Genomic DNA, 24,895 nt, shown 5'->3' with positions numbered 1-24,895 from the left:
CGAAGAGGCTAGCCCTCCAAATACTAGTTTCAAAATAGTTTTGTGTAGACATAAAATTATATCCTTGAAATCGCCAACTGGAAGCATCAGCCCAAATACTAATAGCTGACAAATAGAGAAGGATTGGCATGCTACGGTATTACAAATCCAGAAACCTTCTGGACCAAGGTTTGGCTTGGGCTATAGTGCTGGAAATCCCTAATTCCTTTAGAGAAATCCGTTCAGATGTCATTTCCGGTTTCTTTCCAAGAATGTGACTAGCTTAATAGTGTGGTTTAGATGCAACAGTTGACACAGCTAGAAACGCTCCTTAATTTTATTTGTAAATCTTAATTTGTTTAGCCAGAGAAAACAGAGCTGGCGGTTTAAAAAGGTACAGGAAAACCTGTATTTTTAAAATTTTTAGAAACTCAGTCTCTTGGGAAGCTATAAAGAGAGAGAGGCATCTGCTTCCCATCTCGAAGGATGCAGTTTCCCTTTTCAGTGTCCCTAAAACAGTGATGCACAGGGCATGTGCAGAAAGCATTCAGAATTCCCACTGATGTGCTCTCCAATGTCATATTTGTAGTATTCTTTTACCAAAAATATTTATTTTACATATTTATATTTATTTAATTTTTACTTACAAAGTGGTACCACTTTGAAATGGTACAAGTGTAAAGCATGCCAAATCTTTTTTAAAATAATGAAAATAGTAAGTGAATAAACAAAAAAAGTAAAATCCGCTCTGGTGCAGTAATCTTTTTTTAAAAAAAAATTTTTTAGGTTGACAAGGAAAAGGTATAGTGCATCTTTTCAACCAAGCATATTCATTAGACCAGGATAAAATGTTCTCTCACATAAGGAAGTTTTTAATCCGTGTGGCTGTACTCTCTGTGTGTCTTAAAAGCAATAAGTTATTAACGGTTAATTATATGATTGGGCATTGGTATGGGTATTTGGTTTTTTTGCTTTGTCTTTTGTCCTCATCATTTTTGGGCCTTACATTACAGGGAAATTGGGTTTTTTTTTTCCTAGTTTTATAATGCAACAGCAGATATCAAGGTAAGATATGCAAATATGGACGTTACAGGATGTGAACGCTTGAAAATGATGGTAGTCTTAACCTAACTTAATTGAAAAATCATATTGCCTATTTTTGCTGCTCTACTGTACAGTACTTTTATATTTCTTCTAAATAAGAAATTTACACAAAAATTAAAAGTAGATTTTGGAACAGTTGTATGGTGTCCTTTCATTTTAAAATGGTGTGCATAGGATCGGGCAAATTCATGGAGAATAAGGCTGTCAATGACTATGACTAGAGGCAGTAATGCTTCTAAATACCAGTGGCTGGAACCTGCAGGAGAGCAGAGTGCTTGGATTCTGGCTCGCTTGTTTCCCCCCAGGCATCTGTTTGGCCACTGCAAGAACCAGGATACTGGTCTTGACAAGTCACAGGCCTGACCCGGCAGACTTTCCTTATATCATTTTTTTTTAAAAAAAAATTAAATTAATTTTAACATATAAATTATAATACATACCACAAAACGTCACATCTTATACAATCTATTTTTGGATTTCCATCAGCACCTCTGATGATCCACCATTCTATCACTTCTTCTGCATTTCTTTAATTCATATTGCCTTTAATTATCATAACTAACCATCCTCCCCTTTATCCATTTTTGCAATAATTTGAATAATTCACCTCACAAAACTACTTGCAAACCTACAAATGTAATCTGATCATCACAATTACTTTTCAAATAGTCCGTAAATTTACGCCAGTCTTCTATGAATCTCTGGTCCCTCAGATTTCAAATTCTTCTGGTTAATTTATCTAATTCTGCATAGGACTTTCCTTATATTATATTTATATCTGTGTGCATTGTGTGGCTCTTCAATCCAAGGGCCCTGACTACAAGATTCGGGGCTGGAAGAGTAAAAGCTAGAAGAGAAAGCTGGGAGCATGCCAGCTTACTGTTCCACACAACAGTTCTATGGCAAGAACACACCAGGAAGGCGAAAGTGCCAATTGACTACCCTTCTGTGGAGAGTTACAATTATATAACTCTGCAATTACGGCTTTTAATTCCCCCCCCCCAACAGTAAGCAGAACTAAATGAAAAATAAACGCTGGTGTGTGCATACATACAACCCCCCCCCCATGCAAGTCACATAACACAACTGCTTGTCGCATGAAGATTTCCAACACAGGGAATGTAGCAGGCCTTACCTTTGCTTGATTTATGTCCAAGTAGAATAGCTGCAGATGGTTTTCTGATGCACCTGCTGGGGCTTCTGAGAGTTGAGATGAAGCAATAGTGCTGCCGGAATCGTCTGTGACCCATGAGATCAGGACGTTATAAAAAGATGCTGCAAGAAGAATAGATATGTTAGTGGATCCATTCCCCGTGGTGCAGATGGACAGAGAAACCTTAGCCTGCGTCAGACCCTACCCCAGTGTTTCTCAACCTGTGGGTCCCCAGATGTTGTTGGACTACAACTCCCATCATTCCTAGCCAGCATGACGTGGTCACGGATGATGGGAGTTGTAGTCCAACAGCATCTGGGGACCCACAGGTTGAGAACCGCTGCCCTACTACCTGGTCTGTGTAGCAGTTGATAGACCGTAATATGTCTGTGCAGGGCAGTTTTAGAGTGTTAGCGTAGGTTCAGGGAAGGACTGAAATAAAAGTTTCACTGTACTGTATTCTCCGACTTTGGATGTGTACACAACCAGACTGATTTCAAAGCATATCCGAGCCCTCAATAAGTCTGCAAACTTCACAGACCTACAAGTCCTAGCACTCTTCGTAAACTTCAATCCACAGGTTTCTTGAAGGTTTATGTGCTTCAAAAGTCCCCTAGGTACACAACCAGTATGGGAAACTGCTGTCTCGATGTTTATGGCACAAGAGTTATACATAAGGCAGAATGCCCTACCATCCACAAGGACAGCCTGACAAAATACAGAAGTACAGTTCTTTTCTACTTCAAATTAGAACTATAAATGGTTTCAGTCGAAATAAAGGCATTGGATAGGGCAGGAAGAAGAGGGAAGTGCTTCTGGCAGAACATGTTACTCCACTTCAACTAAAAGTATTCAAACTGCAAAGGCTAGTGGCTGATGCAAATGAATATTGTTATGAGTTTGGAGTGTTAACCTGGGTGCCAGACCCCTCTAAATCCTGGAGGCAGTGAGTGTTAAAATTGGGACAGGCTAGCTTCTTAAACCCCTGGATCCAGCAAGTGTTAAACTATTAAGTCAGGCTAGCTTCCTGATGAGGTAAGGGGAGCTCATGGCAAATGATACTAGCCAGAGTAGAGAGTAGACAGGAAATGCTGGGGGGGGGGGGACAGAGAGCAAAATGTTTGATTTCTGTTTGAAACCAAAGCTGCAGCTATGGGAGAAAGAAGACCCTTTTGGGGTGTTCATGCTGCGAACAGTTTCATCATAGGTTCAGGTAGTAAAGGTAAAGGCACCCCTAACCATTAGGTCCAGTCGTGGACGACTCTGAGGTTGCGGCGCTCATCTTGCTTTATTGGCTGAGGGAGCCGACGTACAGCTTCCGAGTCATGTGGCCAGCATGACTAAGCCGCTTCTGGCGAACCAGAGCAGCGCACGGAAACACCGTTTACCTTCCCGCTGGAGTGGTACCTATTTATCTACAGTGGTACCTCAGGTTACATACGCTTCAGGTTACATACGCTTCAGGTTACAGACTCCGCTAACCCAGAAATAGTGCTTGAGGTTAAGAACTTTGCTTAACGATGAGAACAGAAATCGTGCTCCAGCGGCGCGGCAGCAGCAGGAGGCCCCATTAGGTAAAGTGGTGCTTCAGGTTAAGAACAGTTTCAGGTTAAGAACAGACCTCCAGAATGAATTAAGTACTTAACCCGAGGTACCACTGTACTTGCACTTTGACATGCTTTCGAACTGCTAGGTTGGCAGGAGCAGGGACCGAGCAACGGGAAGTCACCCTATCGCGGGGATTCGAACCGCCGACCTTCTGATCGGCAAGCCCTAGGCTCAGTGGTTTAGACCACAGCCTTCGGTTCAAGTTGTATATATGTGTAAATAAACCATATATCATGAAGACACCACAGTCTCTGCAGTGCCTCATTTCCAAAAGGAAACAAGAACCCTGGGTAAGCGTCTGGAACCCCTGAAATCTTGCACCGCTCAGGAATTGGGTGGCATGCGACAATATCTATGCCCACAAATGAGTCAGAATGAATGCTCAATAAAGAGTAGACTTAGTCCACTGTGTAAACTTTGTGAAAGCAAAGCAGAATGCTCATGAAACAGGTTGCGTAGAGGAGCCCAGTAACCAAAGTTGGCTTTTTAGAAGGCACGCATGCACATACAATTGGCAGTGGGTGGGCAGCTTTAGCTAAGGCCTCACCAAATCATGGGGGAGACTAGTAAGTGAAGGATGAGCGGTTGCCTGCACAGGCAGCTGCAGAAGATAATGTTTGCTGGGCTTTTTCATCCTCTGCTACTCCCTACTCTGCTCTCTGGGGAGCAGTTTCTGTTGCTATGTAACTGCATATGAAACTACAATGAGTCATAACTGAGAAGGATATTGGGTCAGGGTGGAGCTAGTGGAAGCACAGCTGTTTTATCAAGTCAGGTGTTATGAAACGCTGTTATGACAGCCATGACTGTGCTTTTATTTTCCTCTCTGCTAAACAAAGAAATAAATATACTGTATATAGTGGTACCTCGGGTTAAGTACTTAATTCGTTCTAGAGGTCTGTTCTTAACCTGAAACTGTTCTTAACCTGAAGGACTACTTTAGCTAATGGGGCCTCCTGCTGCTGCAGCGCCACCAGAGCACGATTTCTGTTCTCATCCTGAAGCAGAGTTCTTAACCCAAGGTACTATTTCTGGGTTAACAGAGTCTGTAACCTGAAGCGCCTGTAACCTGAAGCGTATGTAACCCGAGGTGTATATAAGACTACACAACATGGGACATATTAATGGTCTATCTAGTCATGGGACATATTAATGGTCTATCTAGTCTAGTACTTTGTCTCCACCAATGGCCAGTTCTAAGCAATGGATGCTGCACATTCCATTTCCTGTTGAAAACATGCACTCAGTGGCCCAAGGTCTATTATTATGTATTAAATTCGTATACAGCCCTATACCAACAGGTCTCAGGGTGGTTCACAGTGAATCCTCGGGGCAATTGGAGAGAACCCCCAGCACAGTACTTGGGGGGAAGAGAGAGAAAGAGAGGATTGTTCCATCTGGCAAACCAAAATGGCTGCTCCGACTGAACAATCAGTGAGATTCCATACATTGAATTCCTCCCAAAAACTGCAACCGCAACAACAAATAAACAAAAATAAGCAAACGGTTGTTTAAAACATTATCATCAATAACAACCATAAAACCATATGGACAATAGCACTAAACAGCAATAACGCAACAGCACATGCTATCAGAAGCTCCAATTTTAAAATGTCAAACAGAATAAAACAGTCAAGATCTTGTTGGAAAGCTGGCCCTCGGCCCCAAAAGAAATAAACAAACAAACTTGGAAGAAGCAGCATAGCAACCGAACCAGAGGTTCCCAGTCAGTCAGAAGCTCAGCTGGCTAGAACCTTCCAGCATTTCAGTACCCACAGTATTGCTGTTTATTAAGCAGGCCGCCATATTGAATTGGAGCTAGCCTCAGCTAGATAACAAAGGCGAACTGAATCAATGACCTCATCCCCCTTAATAATAGCCACATTTCCTACCATAAACCAATTAGCCAGTTACCCAGGGGCTTGCAGAAACCCAGCATGCATACCCTCCAACATATTATTATTATTATTATTATTATTATTATTATTATTATTATTTCCACCTTGCCCCATCTGACTGGATTGCTTCAGCCACTGCACACTGACAAAGCACAAGAACAGCCCTCTAAGATAACACAGAACTTTCCTCCCCAATTTAGTTCATATCTTCCATGTGCCAAATATGTGCCCTACCTGTGAACCACAGCCCTTCCCTGTGAAAAGCTCACAGGAAAATGATGCTCGCTCTCAGAATCGCCATCAATCATAACAAAAAATGACTACATTATAGACCTAACTGTTATCAACAAGTCAACGAGAACAATTACCTCATGAAAAGAAAGAAAACTAGGATATACAACCTATTGATCCCTGTGTACGCACCATACATTTACAGCACACACCCACAATATTGGGAACTACAGTTTAGCCACACAGAACTCCAGCTCCCAGCACCCTTAACAAACTACAGTTCCAGGGGGAGAATGTGCTTTAAATGTATGGTGTGGACACAGCTAGGTTAGTTACACTGAATTGTATTTACAAGTGTAGGGAAGAAAACTGTCCCTAGTTCTGAGACTATATCATTTTGCACTTGCTGATAGTCCAAATAGATGCCTTTTCACCAGGGGCAGAGGAAGGGGGGTGCAGTGGGTGCGGTTCGCCCTGGGTGTCATCACTGATGCTGGGCGGCACTCAGCGCGGGGCCTGCAGCGCGCCCGAGCCACAAGTCTCTCCTGGGAGAGACACAGTGGCTTGGGGCTGCCTCCCTCCCCCCAGCTGTAGGGCAGACAGACTCCGGGGCGGTGCGCCCCGCCCCTATGGGCAGCTCGCCCTGCCCCTGGGCACGCTGCCCCTGGCACCCGAGCAGCTTCCTCCGCTGCTGCTTTTCACCCCTCCTTTTCAGGTGAACCAAAGTTTGAATTGTCTGCAACTTGTGCACCATTTTATTCTCCCTACCACATCCCAACTCCTTATAAATAATTTCGTTTCCTCTAACTTTTGCTAGAAAACAGAGAGACAGGCAGAGAAGTGCATACAGTGGATGCTCAGGTTGCGAACGGGATCTGTGCGGGAGGCACATTCGCAACCCGCAGCGTTCGCAACCTGTGACCCGCACATCTGTGCACGCGCAGGTCATGATTTGGTCTTCTGTGCATGCGCAAAGTGCAATTTGGTGCTTCTGTGCATGTGCAAGTACCAAAACCCAGAAATAACCGTTCTGGTACTTCTGGGTTCGGCACGGTGCGCAACCCAAAATCACACAACTCGAAGTGTCTGTAACCCGAGGTATGTTTCAGGTTGAGCATTTTCAGGTTACGCTCCGCGGTGACCAGGAAGTAACGGAGCGCATTACTTCCGGGCTTTGTCACGGGTTGCGTTCACTTCAGGATGAGAATTGGGCTCTGGAACGGATCCCGTTCGCAACCAGAGGTACCACTGTATTCTGCATATTCCAAAACCCATAAAATCTGTTAACAGTAACAATTTCTCTTCCTTTTCCTGCCATTTGAAGTTGGTAAGTGGAGACTTGGTCTCCTTTCAAGCTGCCTCCCCCCCCCCCGCCCCGCCCAGCACCAAATCAATAAAGGCAGGCCTTCACTCTAGGAGCAAACCAGATGCGGGAGCGAAAAGGGTACCATGGCCTTTACTAAAGGTGTCATGGGCTTTTAAGATGCTCAAACTCAGGAGAAATGTGCTAAGAGGAAGGCATGCTTAGCAAACCCTCACCGTGATCAACTCCCGCCTGGAAACCTATGTCCCCACTGTGCAAGGACACATGGATCCAGAATTGGCCTCCACAGTCACTTATGGACTCACTGTTAAGACTGTGTTTATGGAAGACAATCTTACTTGGCTACAAGCGATCGCCAAAGGAGGAGGTGGTGGTATGCTTTTCAATATGTGCTCCAACCTTTGTTGTTATTTCATTGCCCACATATACTTCTGAGCAGCGCTGGATTTACATATAAGCTAAACAAACTATAGCTTAGGGCCCCACTCTCTTGGGGAGCCCCCCCCAAAAAAAATTAAAGGAAAAAAACTGGATGTACTTTGATAAAGTACATATTTTGTTATGTGCAAATGGCTCTAGATACCTATTAGGTCCATAAATTACCATATAGCATTTATTCAACACAAAAAACAGCGGCAATTTGTTGTTGATGAAGGACAGCTGGACATACAAAGGGCCCCATTACCTTCAGTAGCTTAGGGCCTCATTAAACCTGAATCCAGCCCTGCTTCTGAGTAAATTCAGCCATGCAAGAAAAAGAGAGTGTGGCTTGCTATTATCAAGCCCTCCAATTCCTCTAGAAGACAGCAGGCCTTGCCTCTAACTAAACATGTATATAATCAGGAAGGTTGTGACATGAAAGCAAAATGCCTGTTGCAGATACAGTGGTACCTCGGGTTAAGTACTAATTCATTCCAGAGGTCCGTTCTTAACCTGAAACTGTTCTTAGCCTGAAGCACCACTTTAGCTAATGGGGCCTCCTGCTGCTGCCATGCCACCAGAGCACGATTTCTGTTCTCATCCTGAAGCAAAGTTCTTTACCTGAAGCACTATTTCTGGGTTAGCGGAGTGTGTAACCTGAAGCATATGTAACCTAAAGCGTATGTAACCCGAGGTACCACTGTAAGTCCTATGGGTCTGGCTAAAGGGGAAAGAGCTGCAGACCAATATCTGATTTCACTATGGAAACAAAATGCAGAATGCTATACGTGGCTGTCTTTATAACAGTTTTATTTAGACAGTTTGGACAAAAGTCGTTTTTTCCTTCCTCCCAGTCATTCTGTTCTCGCAGCATCCTGCTAACAGTTAATGAAATCAACGGGTTGCAAATGCTGTACTTTGCTGCCCCCTTCTGCTCTACTCATCATGTACAGTTAAAAGCTTAAGGTTTTTGAAAAGAAATTGGGGAAAAGATGGCTTGTTGTATTTCTCTCTCTCTTTCTCTGATTTCTAATTTCTTTGTGGGCAGTGAACATTCATCTCAATTTGCTTGCAGAATGTCTGCTTTCCTGTTAATAATTTGCTTACCTAGCCAAGCTTTTCCCATCACTTTCTAAACAGCAAAAAACCCACATTGTTTTTAAGTGGATTTGTTATGCTAGGGAAAAAGAGCTCTTTCACCTTTAAATGTGCAAACCGGAGTGGGGATGACAGGAGTGGAAATATTAAAAATTGACCAGAAACTGTTTATGTATGCTACAACAGCAGTGAGAACTTTATAAGCGCAAAAGTGGAAACAGCAAGAATTACCGACGATAGATGATTGGCAGACGAAGATGATGGACTATGCGGAATTGGCAAAGCTGACGGGGAAAATCCGAAACCAGAGTGACCAAACATTCCAGAGAGACTGGAGTAAATTCATTCAATATATAGACAATCACTGTAAACATATAAAGACACTAGCTGGACTGAGATAAACTTCGCAATGTTTAATAAAAGAATTTTTTTACTTGTGCTTTAAGTTTTAAATAATTCAAGTTTAATGTAGAATTTTGATGGTATAAATGTGTGAATTTAAGATGTTTTCTAGAAAAACCAGGTGACGGAATGGAAGGAAGTCAAAAGCTCGGCAGAGCTAAACATTTGTAAAAGGTGATATGATGTTACAATATTGTTAAAAATGGAAAATTTATAAAAAACGTATTAAATATATATATATATATAATAAAATGCTCCCAGGGGTGTCTGTGTGTGTGTGTGTGTGTGTGTGTGAGTGAGAGAGAGAGAGAATTAAATGTGCAAACCTTGAGTTATAGCACGTGGTTGAATCCCACACTGCTAACCAAACTCAGCTAAGAGTGCATCAAGACTTCTGGCACGAAAAGCTTATATCTGACACATTACACAAGACAAAACAAGTACGCAAGCAATAGAACACTTGCCCATTTATTTATCAGAAGCAGGCCACAAAGTATTGCCCAAAATACTTAAATCATCTCTAGAGACCAACACACTAGCTTTTTAGAAAGTGGGGTACCTTTTTACTTCTGGCAGCCAACCATACAGAACCACAAACCTTGCTTTCTAGTGGAGGCGCAACATTGTGGCAGAGACCAAGCAAAACACATGTGGAGACCTTGGTTGTGGGCATTCTGCTATGTCCCTCCCCACATCAGAATGAGCCTTGGAGAGTGCTAAGAGAAGAGCAGCGGCCAGAAAAGTGTGTTTCAAGCTAAATTTACTATCACTACTATTTTCTATAATATATAATCAAATCTGTACAGTTGATACTATTACACCTTTTTTAAAAAACACTATAGTGCAATTATAGTGGCACTATAGTAGCACCAGGCAGAGGGCCTTCTCGGTAGTGGCACCCGCCCTGTGGAATGCCCTCCCACCAGATGTCAAAGAAATAAACAACTATTTGACTTTTAGAAGATATCTGAAGGCAGCCCTGTTTAGGGAAGCTTTCAATATTTGATGAATTATTATATTTTAATATTTTGCTGGAAGCTGCCCAGAATGGTTGGGGAAACCCAGCCAGATGGGCAGGGCATAATTAAAATTATTATTATTATTAAATTTTAAAATCTATCCCAACCAGCGTGGCATAATGAATATTGGACTAAAACCTGGGAGAGCAGAGTTCATAATCCCCACTCAGCCATGAAGCTCACCGAGTCACCTCAAGCCAGTCACAATCTCTTAGCCTAACCTACCTCACAGGGCTGTTGTGGTGATGAAATGGGGAGGAGAACCATGTACACCACGTTGAGATTCTTGGAAGATAAAGGTCGTATATAAATGTGAATAAATAATAATAATGTATAACGAGAAAATTTTGATCTCTCACACATTTTTAATTTTGCTTTTCAGCTCTGCTTCCTAACATAAGAAGATACAAGATTTGAAGACAAAAATTGGTAGGTTAGGTAACCCTAACTCCTGAAGTACTGTGTGGTACCTTAGTGATCCAAACATCAAAAACAATGCTGCAGAGAAGGGTCTACTAAACGCAAGAGAAATGTCTCTGACCTTACCACACAATAGTGCCAGCATAGGGTGATGTGGGAACTGGGGAAAGCAAACACCAGAGATGTAGGGTGTTTGCAATCAACTTTGAAAGTGTCCATCACAAAAACTCCTAGATGTATTTGTCTGCAGTTTGGCAGCTTCCTTACCCATGAGCACTTTTCTCATGTTTGTAGTTTTCCACCCATTTGTCCACGAAACACATGGGGACTTTATTTGTTTACCCATCCCAAAACTTTTAACAGCTGAAGTTTCGGGAAAGCAAATCCTTCTGAAATTTGGCACGGTTCATGACAAGGGGCAGCATTGCTTGCAAAATGCATCCAAACCTGCCTCAAAATAATTATATTTCTTTTAAAAAACAAAACAAAACCCCCCAAACTTTAAAAAGATACCTATTACAAAAGCCCCCGGACCTATTTGCCTACGATGTGGCACACTTTAGCAACTCTGGAGAGACTAATAATGCCTGAATGTTTCATCAGCTTCTGACAAAAGGAAAAGAATTAAGTTGTACCTCTTTTTGGTTTCTCAATCATGAATGGGGGCGATGACGAAGCAGACTCTGATAAACCTGGAGCCAAATTCGATGGCCTACAAAGCGCCTCAGACCAAAGGGAGCTGCTTTCTAAACTGCTTCAATAGGGTTTGAACTCGATTGTAGAAAGCTGAGATGCTGCCTCCATTCAACGGACACGAGCCATAAACTATACTGCTACCACCAAAAAAACCCCACCTCTTTATCTTATTAACATACAGACTACTAACTTCAGTCCATCTGTGGGCTATATGCCTCTGAAGAAAAGTGATGCGGCCTGGTCTGTTGCATTGCCCTAACCCACCCACACTCGCCATCTTCAGCTGTGTCTCTCCAAAGACAAATCTGCCATTGCTGTGCTAGAAGCCCAGAGCCGTTAACAGCTGCTCATCGTCTCAATTTTACATCCTCATCATTTCAGCTCCTTTTTTAGTGCAGGGCTATAGTGGCAGGTGAAGCCACTTTGGGCAGAATTTCCTGGCTTGTGGAAAACCTGGATCTTGGACCCACCAGATCTCCCATCTTCCCTTCCTGTCCACTGATATATTAATAGCTCACACAGCCCCTCTTGCCTGTAGGCTGTTATGTGAGGTTTTGCCCCAGCTCTAGTTGTTCATTGGCCTTCCTTTTTTTAAGCTCTAAGCCAGCCCCCCCCCCCCACCTGCAGCCCTCCAGGTAGTTTGGCCTACAACTCCCATGATCCCTAGCTAACAGGACCAGTGGTCAGGGATGATGGGAATTGTAGGCTAAAACATTTGGAGGACCGAAGGTTGGGGGTGCCTGCTCTAAACCCTTTCCCAGCCATGATTTGCTTTGCTGGCTGTTGTTGCCACTGCCTCATATCTTTAAGGAATTGTGACTTTTAACCAGACACCACCTGTTGACATAGACACATGTAAAGGGGATAGGGAAGATTCACCTGGTACCTTTCCTGGTGTGTCGGCCTGCTATTAGACACAAGAGGAAGTCTAGGAAAAATACCAGAAAACAAAATACCAGAACGGACAAGCCTTTATCCACCAACCCTGGCCATATGCCCGGGGGGGTGGGTGCTGTTCTGCCCAGTGGCGTAGCGTGGGTTGTCAGCACCCGGGGCAAGGCAAGTAATTTGCGCCCCCTAACCCATGGATTTGCACCCCCTAACCCTAACCCCCAGATGTTGCGTCCGGTGCGGCCGGCCCCCCTGCACCCCCCACGCTACACCACTGGTTCTGCCTGGAACAAACCCACACAGGATTTGCCTGCATGGTGTAAATCAACCTGTAAAATTAATCTCCTCACATCCATACCTTCATGTCCGATTTAAGCCCTTGAGGAGGCCTCGATGTTCCTAATGCTTGACTAGAAGGGGAAATGTCACCTGCTTCCTCCCACATTTAAGTTCTACATGCTACACCTGGCAGAATTTCATTTTCAGGCAATGCTTAAAGATACAGATGTACCTCAGGTCTGGCCAGCCAATGAGCTCCTGGTTCAGTGTCCTTCAGCTTCCCCCACTTCCTTCTGGTCATCACCTCAGGGCTCCTTGTGACCTTGGTTCCTATGCGAGACTTTGCCCAAGCCTGTTATAACTTTAGTTTCTCCTTCCCTAACTTCGAGACTTTGCAGCCTTGTTTCCTCAGGCCTCTGCTTTTAGGTGCATGATATACCGTATTTGCCTACTGTTCCTTTCTTCCTTCAACCACCCTGACAGGCCCAGCCTCTCTGTTGTCCTTCCCCCATCAGCAGCATACTCCTTGCTGTCTTGTGCGTTTCCTACAACCATCTCCTCCAAATAGTCCCTCCTCAACCTGCTGGCTCCTTTGCCATTCTTCTCCACCTGCCCAGCTGCGACCTACACCCACAGACCCACATTTCTTGATCAATTGCAAACTCTACATTTTTCTATCAGGCACCTGCCCAGGATTCCTATATTTAGCTTCCTTACCTTTTTCCACGCATCTTTCCGGTCATTCTTCTTACTTCAGGACCACTAAGAGGCAGGTACAGATGCCCCAAACTGAGCTTTCTTTAAAAAAAGAGACATGTCTCTCGTCTTCCTAGACATGTAGTTCTGCTTCGGCCTTTTACAATTCTGCTCCATATGCTTGCAGCAGTCAGTTTTGCCATGGTTAACAGTATTTCATATTTATAGGGCCAGACTTGGTGTGCATATATTGATTGTAAAATGATGTTGGGGGTAGGGAACAAACCCCATAACCTTCCTTCGCTGCACGTAACATCTTTTTGCCATTCCCCTCTAATCACCGGAGTAAAGTTGGGAGAAAACAACTAAAACCAGCAGACCCCAATAAAGAGAGTTTTGTTCCCATGCCTAGTGCACTTTTGATATAAGGGTAGCCTCACTCCCTGCTTGATGTATAAATTCAATCCATATTTGTCTAATTTTATTCAGCCTTTTTCTGCTAGTTAACCTTTGCCCACCTCATCTTCATTTCTCTCTGATCATCCATGGACTTTCAGGCTGTCCATTTTCATTAAGCCATAACCTCCAATGCTTTTATTAATAAAGTCACATGTTCTCCGATGCAAATGGTTCTGCTCTACATAAGGAGTGGAACACAGGTGGGAACTAGCTTGAGGGCCGTATTGTGTACAGTGGTAAGGTAAAGGTAAAGGTAAAGGTACCCCTGCCCGTACGGGCCAGTCTTGTCAGACTCTAGGGTTGTGCGCTCATCTCACTCTAGAGGCTGGGAGCCGGCGCCGTCTGCAGACACTTCCGGGTCACGTGGCCAGTGTGACATCGCTGCTCTGGCGAGCCTGCACCAGCACAGCACACGGAACGCCGTTTACCTTCCCGCTATAAAGCGGTACCTATTTATCTACTTGCACTTAAGGGTGCTTTCAAACTGCTAGGTGGACAGGAGCTGGGACCGAAAGACAGGAGCTCACCCCACCGCGGAGATTCGAACCACCGACCATACGATCGGCAAGTCCTAGGCACTGTGGTTTTACCCACAGCGCCACCCGCGTCCTGATTGTGTACAGTGGTACCTCAGTTTAAGTACTTAATTTGTTCCGGAGGTCCATTCTTAACCTGAAACTGTTCTTAACCTGAAGCACCACTTTAGCTAATGGGGCCTCCCACTGCCGCCACACCGCCGGAGCACAATTTCTGTTCTCATCCTGAAGCAAAGGTCTTAACCCGAGGTACTATTTCTGGGTTAGCGGAGTCTGAAACCTGAAGCGTATGTAACCCGAGGTACCACTGTACCAGGCAACCTTTCAAGGGCTATATGACAGAGTGGGGCGGGGAAATAAACGTAACTTTTGCCATTGTACAATACAGGCCTCTCCATCTAGAGAAGCAAGAGACATTATTTATAATTGAAATATACAGTCCTGTCAGGCAAAAACACCTGGAGTCCAAAGGGTGAAGCCTAGGAAAAGGTTACAACAGTCTAAGAGCCATTTGCCCCTAAGCCTGACATTCCCCATCAGCTGGGCAGTCACCTCCAAGAGGCCAGTGGTTCCACTATTCGCTTCACTGCAGAAAATGTGGGTTCTCTAATGGAATGAGGCCTGAAGTTGATAACAAAGTCTCTTGTCTAGAAGATGCACTTTGTATGCACTTTCATGTGAAATATATAGTTTATATCATATTTGATGGGTATACTTGAGTTATAGCAAGGAGGTGCTGTACAATTTTTGCAACTGCCTCCCATCTTTGCCCTATAAGGTCCTTGCTGCTTGTCAAAAAGACAAGCCACTTTTGTCCCTAGAAAGGTAAAATGCTCGAGGGCTCATACTTACGGAAAAGCCATTTAAGTCAGATTGCACAGATATGTAGCATACGATTAATATAGTCGATTCCTATAACAAGGGCTGGCAGATACCTAAAACCACCCAGCATGTTGCTTCAGCCACCATCATCAATTCATCCTTTTTTTATTTACAATCTGTGTAGCTCGGAAGTGCCACAAAGAGGTTTAAGATTTCTCTCCTGTGACCCCCAGGTGGCAGCAAAGAAAGATCTCCTGCTATCAGGCTTTGAGAAGACTAAAGTTTAGAGCAGTGTTTCCCAACCTTGGGCCTCCAGCTGTTTTTGAACTACAATTCCCATCATCCCTGACCACTGGTCTTGCTTGCTAGGGATGATGGGAGTTGTAGTCCAAAAACAGCTGGAGGCCCAAGGTTGGGAAACACTGGTTTAGAGGAACCCTTATCATGAAAAGGCATACCTTCAACGCCCAAGTTAACCTACTGGAGAATATTCTTCCCAAATCTCCCTATATCCATTGCTAATCAGCAGACCTTCTAATGATAGCAAGCTAGTTAATGGATCATCACACCTACTTGTAGTTTCTCACAGCAGCCCAGTTGTTCGCAAAGCAGAAATAAGCTTGCAGGCTCAGCAGATTTTGCCTACAATAAAAAGTCACCTAGAGTGTTTTCCTCCTGCCTCTCACCCCCCTCATTCCACCATTTCTTGGAATGCTGCCAGTGTTTTGAAAAGCTGCTGTGTTCTGTTCCAGAGATCTATACAGATTCTAAACAGCAAACCCATAAATATTTGAAGGAGGAAGGAGAGAATACTGTATATGTGTGTACACACACACACGAATCACATCAGCATTGGATATTTGTGAGGACTGTACATTTGTTTTAATAGCTGAAAACATTTACAGAGTTAACTGTAGAAACAGCAGGTTCATGAAGCATTTTCCTCATTTTTGTCAAAAACATTCAAATAAAACCCGATCCAAATGGAACATGAAAAACACGAAAGCTAATATGGAGCCAAGGAGGAGCTGAGGGTTGCTATTATTAACAACAAAATTCCAAAAAGGAAACAGAAACACTGAATGAGGGAAGTTTAAGTATGCCATATAGCAAAACATGAAGTGATGCAGAGCAGGTAAGTCCCTACAACAACCAAGTCCTTGCACATGGGAGCAATTCAGGCATGAAATGCGGGCAGAAAGCAGTGAAACATCTCAGAAGAATGAACAAAACAGTGGGAGCTATTCTGGGCTTGAAAGGCATCAAGTACCCTCGTAAGTGCCAATGGGAAGTTAGGCTGCTTCAAGTCTATGGGTAGCTACAAGATATTCTGCCATTGCATCCTGGGTGCTTTGAGAAACCCATCAATTCATATAAAAGATGCCATCTTTATATATGCCCGCAATCACCGCTAGCCTGCAAACTCAAACTTTAGTAAGTCACATATGTTGAACCTGCTCTTTCCAGGGCTACAATGTCAACTGTCCATTCCTAATCAATTCAGAAGAAAAGGCAATATTTAATTTTGTGCTCTGGAACCATTTCCAGCTTACTGTTTATCACAGCAACAGAGCTCAGATAAAGCCATACCTAGGAGCCTGAATTTCTGGCTTCCTACAGCAAGAAACAGTGTACAAAGATACATGATGCAGGCTGACAACAGTCTCTGCTCTTTGTGGAGCTAGTACAGTTTTAGAGTCTTTGCCCCTTTCTTTGAGCAAAGCAAAGACACTCTTCACTTCACCGGGAAGCCCCTGGGAGCTTAGCTGTTTTCCCCTCTCTGCACCAACCACCACAGGATGAATTCTGTGTGACTATGCAAAAGCAGCACTTCCAAGGTGGTGAAATGTGCTCAGCTACAAAACTCACAAGGGACTGGTGGGTGGCTACATGAAGATGGACAAGCTACAAAATAGATACAACATACACACAAAGGCTATGAGAGTACGATACTCTCCAAACTGCTCTGTTAGCATCCCTGAGCCCTGCTGTCTTCCGAGGGGGGGCAAGCGCCACGTATTCCTGTGTGAGGACAATTGTGAACCCAAGCTACGGTCCTCCCCTCTGTGTCGAGATGAGGTTTCCGGCGGCTTTTCAGATCCGCACCTGAAATCAGTTTCATTCTCTCTTCCGCACGTTAACCACCTCCAACGAGAGGGGGAAAAAGATCCCGGTAGTGACCTAGGGAAAGCACAGACTGAGCAGAGACACTTCCCTTGGAAGTGGGTTAGTGGGGCATGGCTGTTATCCTCATGCTCTGGGAGGCTATGGGGTATGTCACCATGGGGGTGGTGGCGTGGCTCATGGTGATGCCCCCCAGTGGCTGAGCCATGGACACGGCCACAGGCGCTACGGATACGGCCACAGGAGCCATGGAGACTGGTGGAGCCATCCCCTGGGCTATGGTCTGAGCCAGCGCTGCTGACAGCGGGGTGATTTCTGGGTTCATGGGAGGCGCTGCGTTGCTAGGGGGAGCTGCCTGAGCTCCAGCTGGAGCCACCAAATCCTGCTGGGACACAGGCCGTGGCTGCAGAGCTTGGCTGCTCAGGGTGGTGTGAGTCTGGGCAATGCTGTGGTTGTAGTTGGTGACGGTGCCCACGGTGGGTGCCAGAGTCTGCTCAGTAGCCGGGGCCGTAGTGCTGAGCGTTATCACCTTGGCCTGGTTGCGGAACTGGGCGTTCTGTTCCAGCAGGACCTCGTTGGTGGCTAGGAGGTTGTTGACCTGCTTCTTGAGGTCCTTCTTGAGGTTCTCCTCTTCCAGGAGCCGGTATTCCACCGTGCGAGGACTGGTGAAGTTGTACTCGTAAGTCTCAAAGTGGAGCCCGTCTACCCGCCGCCGCTTCAGCACAGGGTCGTGGTCATCGAAGCACCGGTCAGAGTCGTACATGGGGTCATAGGGGTCGTATCGGCGCACAGGAGTGGTGATGCCCTGTTCCCGGGTGGCCAGCCCCCGGCCGTCGTACTCATAATCCCGCTGAAGGTGCTGGAATTTACATTTGGCCCCACGCTGGCAATCCCCTTTGAGAAAATCCCTGCAAATGGGGACTTCCTCCTTGCTGTTGGGGAGGTCGGCTGGGGAAAGGCCAAGCCCAGCTGCCACTTTCTGGCGAAGGCGTGGGGGTAGCTCCCCTGTCTTTTTGTAGCAGTCTTCGTCTTCCTTGGTGCCATGGATGAAGCGGCAGTTGATGCGGACACACTCCTTGTTCTGGAAGTCGTGGCAGAAGATGAACTCGTTCTTGCTCACTCCCAGGTTGGTCACCTCGTTCATGTCGGGGTGGCGGAAACGGCAGCGCTTGCCCCGCTTGCAGACGTTGCGAAGGAAATCCCGGCAGATGTCATCGGAGTTGGCACTTGCCTCATCGCTGCCGCTCCCACTGCCATTATAAGTGTTGTCACGGTCAGGCATTTTTTCGTGGCCTTGTGCAGGCTGGGGGCCCAAAATCAGGTTACTGTGCAAGTACAAGAGAACAAGTAAGAAACGCAAGAGGGAAACCTGTCCCGTTAGATGATGATGATGATGATGATAATGATAATAATAATAATAATTGATTACTTCAGACTGGGAAGAGAACACACGATACATCAAACAACACTTTGTATCAGATCCAAATATTTTATAGTCTATATATACATGTATGTCCTCTCAACTATCAGAAAGAAATGACTTATTTGCTTGGACTGAATGGCTTCAATACTCCTTTTAGTTCCTCCTCATACTTTCCCCTATCTTTTGAGAACAGATGATCAGAACTAAACACTGCACTCATCTCAGGGTGGAACTATATTACTGCCTATATAAGGGCATTACGTTTTTGCTGCAGAGAAGGGGAACAAAACTGAATGAGAGTTCTAAACGCTTACCCAAGACCACAAAGGCAATATGATCCAACAATTGAAAAAGATGCTGCTATTTACTTTGTTGGATGATCAAGCATAGATTTTATTAAGTCTGTGGCTGCCAGCATAGGATCCAATTAAATTTCAAGGTAGTTTAGGATGCAAATGCAACATAACCTCAGATGGATTACATACCCCTTTAAGATTTGAAAGTAAGGTAAAAAAGGGTAAAGGTAAAGGACCCCTAGATGGTTAAGTCCAGTCAAAGGCAACTATGGGGTTGCGGCACTCATCTCGCTTTCAGGCCGAGGGAGCTGGCATCTGCACACAGACAGCTTTCCAGGTTGTGTGGTCAGCATGACTAAGCTGCTTCTGGCACAACGGAACACTGTGACGGAAACTAGAGCGCATGGAAATGCTGTTTACCTTCCCGCTGCAGCGGTACCTATTTATCTGCTTACACTGGCATGCTTTTGAACTGCTAGGTTGGCAGAAGCTGGGACAAAGCACCTACTCTATTCCATGGACTCAAAGCAGCTCATAATAGTTTTTCTAAATCTTAACAGTCTTACCCCCGAAGGGTTCACACTCTGAGAAGTAAAATAAGGGTTTAGCAAGTATGAAAACAGAAGGTGTCATTAAGGTAATTAATAAACACAGGGTAAAATCTAGTGATATTTTTTTCTTCTGCGTAGTTTTGTAGTTATGCACTACTACTTATTATTTCAATACGCAAAACACTGAGCTACAGCCTAACTACTTCACAAAGCTTTATTTTTAACCATAGTAATGAACGTCAGCCATTCACTTATACAGTAAATAAAGGGATACACTCAATGATGCCATATGAATAGGAGCTACACTCTGTCCCTGGTAACCACTGGGTGATATCCAATTAAAGCATAATCAAAGCAGACCCACTGAATTAATGTGCCAGATTGAGTTCTACACACTCATAGAGCAGAACAGATATTTATACTGAGGGATTTTCCCCCAATCAGATCTACAGTCTGCTGTGGCACAGCCCAGACCAAGGTTTACCAAATGGCTGAGAACTATTTGTGTGTGTAGCTTGGTTTATGGCAGGCTGCTGTTTTACAAGGAAGGAGTGAAGCTAAAACAAAGAAAATGAATGACTGCAATTCTTTGAATCTTGAAATCAACAAGGATTTCAACTTGCTACACGTATACCCAACATTCCTAGCAATGCTTAGAAATAATTCTTTGAAGACTCAGATCACCCTGAAGACTAGCAGCTTGAACTTTCAAACAGTTCACAAATGTGAAATCCTATTATCAGATAAAAGAAGCTCCTACCCATCTTCTGTCACAGAAAAAGCACGGTTAAAAAGTTGGACTCAAAGATTTGTGGAAATGGGAAGGCACCCAATTTGAAAGCAAGCAGGGTGTGTTTGTGTGTGTATGGAGTCTGCAGAGGTGGCAAAATTTAAAACAGGAAAAGGATGAACAAAATCCCACACAAGAATAGCATGCTTTTTCATTCTCATACTTCTGATTTTGCTTTAAAATTCCAAAGTAAGAGCTTAATGAAACTCCTATGGGGTCTTTTTAAAGTCTACATTTGCAATTCTATGCACACTTACCTGGGAGTGAGTCCCACTGAATTCAGTGAGATTTTCTTGTGGGTAGACCTATACAATATTACTCTTTACATTAATTTACAACCATGCCATTTCTAAATGATCGCCAGCTAAAGCTCCAAACGCCAAGAATATTTAACTTCTGACCCTCAGCAGATCATCATATAGATAAACCATTAGTTGTTAGGAAACTTAACTTTACCTTCATGGCACAAAATTTTCAAAGTCATGCCAGGGTAGGTTGCGGCAAGGATTCAGACTTGATTTGTCCCACAAGAGCTACAGAAAAGAAGATAAAAAGCCATGCATTAAAATCTTCATTTACATGCATTTGTTTTGATAGATCAAAAGTATTTTCTATCCTATCGTAGTGTCTGGAATTTAACATAGATTTTAACTGTCTATTCTATGGACTTTTACCTTTTCACATTAATTTATAAAGAGCACCTATGCATCTACCATAGACCCACTTCTGATATGCCAGTAATTCTGAAGAGAATTGTAGAATGCACTTAGTTAATATGGCATCCTGGCCAGGTCTGCTGTAAATTATGCCATAAAAGAAAAATGCATTTAAGAGCATGCCAAATGCTCCCCCCCTATGGCTGCACAATGCAGAGAGGAAAAACAGCCTTTGAGGAAGGCTTAGTCACCATTACTATCATTCTGTAACAAATCTGTTAGTTTTTAAGGCACTACAAGACACTTCGTTGTTTTGTTACAATAGACTATATATAGCTACCCCTCCACAACTTATTGGTGAGGCATCCCCCCAAAAGCTCCTCAGAAACCCTAGGGATTCCACTTGTGTCTTTGAAATAAACCGTACATCCTTACTGTACTTATGATCATTATGTGCTGTTTCCACGCAGTATGTGTTCTTAAGAGACAACCATGATCTGCTTTTAGCAGTTGTGTTACAAAGATGGAGACGCAAACTTTATTAGGAACATATTGGACCAGTCAGATATGATGCCTCCACCCCATTATCTTTCTTCAAAAGTTGCTGCTTCTTTTTATTTGGCAATGGAGCAGTTTGGCTGTTTTCTGTGAACTGGATACCATCCTGCGGTACTTTTGATGACAGGCAACGTTGATCATGTGTGTGTGTGTGTGGTTTTGCTTTTTTTTTTTTTTTTTTTAAGTAGAAAACTAAGAGCCGATCTCTTTGCCCTCGGTGTGGATTGAGGATATTTTCGGCTCAAGAGCAGTGACAACAACGTGACGAAGTTCTCCCCCCTGGAAATCCTGGGCACACCTGAAATCCACAGCTCTCACCTGAAACTTCGCAGCATCGCCCGGCCTGACCCCCGCCCCCCCCCCCCAGAAAGAGCAACCCTAAGCCGGAGTGAAAACTTCCCGAGAGTCGTAAAGGGCCGAGGCCGGGCCTCAGCTCCCTCTCGGCGAGGGTCCGCTCGGCTGAAAGAGGAAGGAGACCCCGCGGCGAGAGGCCAAGGCAGGAGAAGGGGGGGCCTCAGGGTCTCTTGAGGCTCGGCGGCATTCGTCCCTTGGGGAACTCTCGAACCCCGAGCCGGAGCGAAGGCCACGCCAGGCATGTCACCCCCCACCCACCCTACTCCAATCTCCCAGCCACTCACCCTCACACCGACCTCCTCTGGTCCAAACAAAGCGCAGCCCCTTCCGCCGTGACGCCCCTCCTGCCGCCGCCACCGGAAATACTCTATGGTTCTTCCTCCGCGCGGGGCTGTTAGGGAGGGATGCGGGCAGCGGGGGTTGCCGTGGCAACGGGACTCCCTTTTCTCATTCTCTCCCGCCTCCCTGCATGTATCGGAGGGGACGAGGCGCTTTATACTCCACCCCCCCAACACCACACACACACGTTTTACGTTGCTGGGCTTTGTAAGGAAACGTGGCGTGCGACGCATTCACGCTGCCATAACCGTGTTTACAACCGTGAAGCCTTTTCCGATAGGATTTCTCGCCACTGCCCCACAACTATTACATGGCCCCCTATTATTGGGCCCGCTGCTTATAGTCAGGCGGTCTCCCGGAGCCCGGCCTTTCATATAGGCCAGCTTTTAACCTATAAAGCGTTTTTTCACCTGTTCCGATTTCCAAGAGACCAAATCGTGTAACCAAGAGATAAATCGTTTTGGGGAAATTTTCAATTGGCACAATTTAGTTATGGTAAAAACCTAACTCTTGCATGCGCCAGCCCTCTGAGCACGGGTTTCTACACAACCATTGCCCTTTCCCAATTCTCAGCACTTTCTAGTCTAGGTCATACAAGGAATCGACTTGTTCTGTGGCTTGTATACTAAAATAAGGGGTTACTGAACTGGTTGGTAGAGATGTCTGCAAACTTTTAGGCAGTATGCAGTGCGTAAAAATACAATTAAGAATTAAGGCAAAGGACCCCTGGACATCAAGTCCAGTCAAAGGAGACAAAGGGGTGCAGGGCTCATCTCTTTTCAGGCCGGGGGGAGCAGTGATTGTCCGCAGACAGATTTCCAGGCCATGTGGCCAGCATGATAAACCGCTTCTATCACAATGGGATACTGTGACAGAAGCCAGTGCACACTGAAACACCATTTACCTTCCCTCCGCAGCAGTGCCCATTTATCTACTTGAACTGGTGTGCTTTTGAACTGCTAGGTTGGCGGAAGCTGGGAAGGAGCAATGGAAGCTTTGTTGTTGTTTAGTTGTGTCCGATTCTTCGTGACCCCATGGACCAGAGCACGACCACAGTAGCTCAAGAATGTGGGTTAAACCACAAAGCCTAGGTGATCAGGTCAGCGGTTCGAATCCCCGCGTCAGGGTGAGCTCCTGCTGCTTGGTCCCTGCTCCTGCTAACCTAGCAGTTCGAAAGAACGTCAAAGTGCAAGTAGATAAATAGGTACCACTTCGGTGGGAAGGTAAACAGTGTTTCCGTGCGCTGCTCTGGTTTGCCAGAAGCGGCTTAGTCATGCTGGCCACATGACCTGGAAGCTGTACGCAGACTCCCTCGGCCAATAAAGCGAGATGAGCACCGCAACCCGAGTTGGCCATGACTGGACCTAATGGTTAGGGGTCCCTTTAACTTTACCTCAAGAATGTAAGGGATGTGGGTGGTGCTGTGGGTTAAACCACAGAGACCAGGACTTGCTGATCAGGTTGGCAGTTCGAATCCCTACAACGGGGTGAGCTCCCATTGCTCGGTCCCTGCTCCTGCCAACCTAGCAGTTCAAAAGCATGTCAAAGTGCAAGTAGATAAATAGGTACCACTCCAGCAGGAAGGTAAACAGCATTTCCATGCGCTGCTCTGGTTTGCCAGAAGTGGCTTATAGTCATGCTGGCCACATGACCTGGAAGCTGTCTGCAGACAAACATTGGCGAGTAAAGCAGATGAGCGCCGCAACCCCCCCCCCCCGAGTCATACACGAATGGTCAGGGGTCCCTTTACCTCAAGTATCATATAGCATCTAATAAAGAACAGCAGCCACAAGAGGCAGAAAAATAATCAGGTGACCCACTCAGCAATTTACAAGTGGTCCGTGGTGTTTATCCACTGTGCTGCCTAACTTAATAAAGGTTCTCAAACTGTAGAAGCTAGTGTAGATCAAGTGTACAGTACTGTACTGCTCTTGTACAAGAGCAGAAACTATCCTGGCCTGGGTGCCTAACCTACAAATCTAGAAGTCTGTCAAGCATTTGACTTGTAAGCACTTCTGGACCATGAAGAGTTCGGAATTCAACATGATTGACAATCCATTCATATTGCTCCTTACACCTTTCTTTTTTATGCAGTCCTTGTTTGCTAGCACCAGATTACTGTTTAAAGAACCATGGATGGATATAACATCTGCATTAAAACAGAACTGTTACGGAAAGTGAGGTAAGACAGTCGATTTCTAGAACTTATTTGTGATGAAAAACCAAGCTAGATTCATGTAAATGAACTAAAACTCCAGTCTCTTATTTCCAACGCAGCCCAACCTAGCTAAAATTAATCAGGGTGCTGACAACCCCAATGTATATTCCAACCACACATTTCGCTTCATCTTACACTGGCCAAGTTACTGTAGGTCAGGGATTCACATTCATGGGCATCATGTTGCTCTCAAAGTAGTAGACCAGGAAGTCTTATCTCTGCCACATCTGAAGATGGCACAATACCTCCTATGAGCTCACAAGCAGAGACACTTGTATGGTTCAAAGCTATGCACCTGTTGATTCTGGCCCAAACAAAGGAGCAAAGTAGCTTATGGTGTTAGCCAGGTTAGAAGCAGAGATTAAAACTGATATAACCCAGATTGCTTTCACCTAAATAAATCTTTACAAAATGTCAGCACCCATTTTAGCCTGAAGACCAGAGGACTTAATCCTACCCCACCCCATGAAGTGATTTGAGTGCAAATCACTGGATGCTGACACATGCACCCATCCCAATTTCTCAAAGTTCCCCATAAACAACCTTTGGGT

General features: G+C 44.8%; 1 protein-coding gene across 3 annotated transcripts; it reads right to left on the bottom strand.

The window, feature by feature from the left end:
* Positions 1–15,894: 15,894 nt before the first annotated feature.
* Positions 15,895–24,713, bottom strand: ZC3H10 (zinc finger CCCH-type containing 10). 3 transcript variants are annotated; one of them, XM_081849856.1, is made up of 3 exons: positions 24,482–24,713; positions 20,676–20,752; positions 15,895–18,484 (listed from the first exon to the last, which is right to left on the bottom strand). In XM_081849856.1, exon 3 carries the CDS (start codon positions 18,439–18,441, stop codon positions 17,263–17,265), a length of 1,179 nt encoding a protein of 392 aa, XP_081705982.1. In that variant the 5' UTR covers positions 18,442–18,484; positions 20,676–20,752; positions 24,482–24,713; the 3' UTR covers positions 15,895–17,262. The 3 variants fall into 3 exon arrangements, with proteins under 3 accessions (XP_081705982.1, XP_081705983.1, XP_081705984.1); XM_081849857.1 differs by lacking the exon at positions 24,482–24,713 and adding an exon at positions 22,072–22,250; XM_081849858.1 differs by lacking the exon at positions 24,482–24,713 and adding an exon at positions 21,752–22,037.
* Between the last annotated feature and the right edge of the window lie 182 nt (positions 24,714–24,895).

The sequence above is a fragment of the Podarcis erhardii genome (assembly GCF_964252035.2).
Source record: "Podarcis erhardii genome assembly, chromosome: 2".
Classification (NCBI taxonomy): domain Eukaryota; kingdom Metazoa; phylum Chordata; class Lepidosauria; order Squamata; family Lacertidae; genus Podarcis; species Podarcis erhardii.
This window is presented reverse-complemented; position numbering and strand designations above follow the sequence as displayed.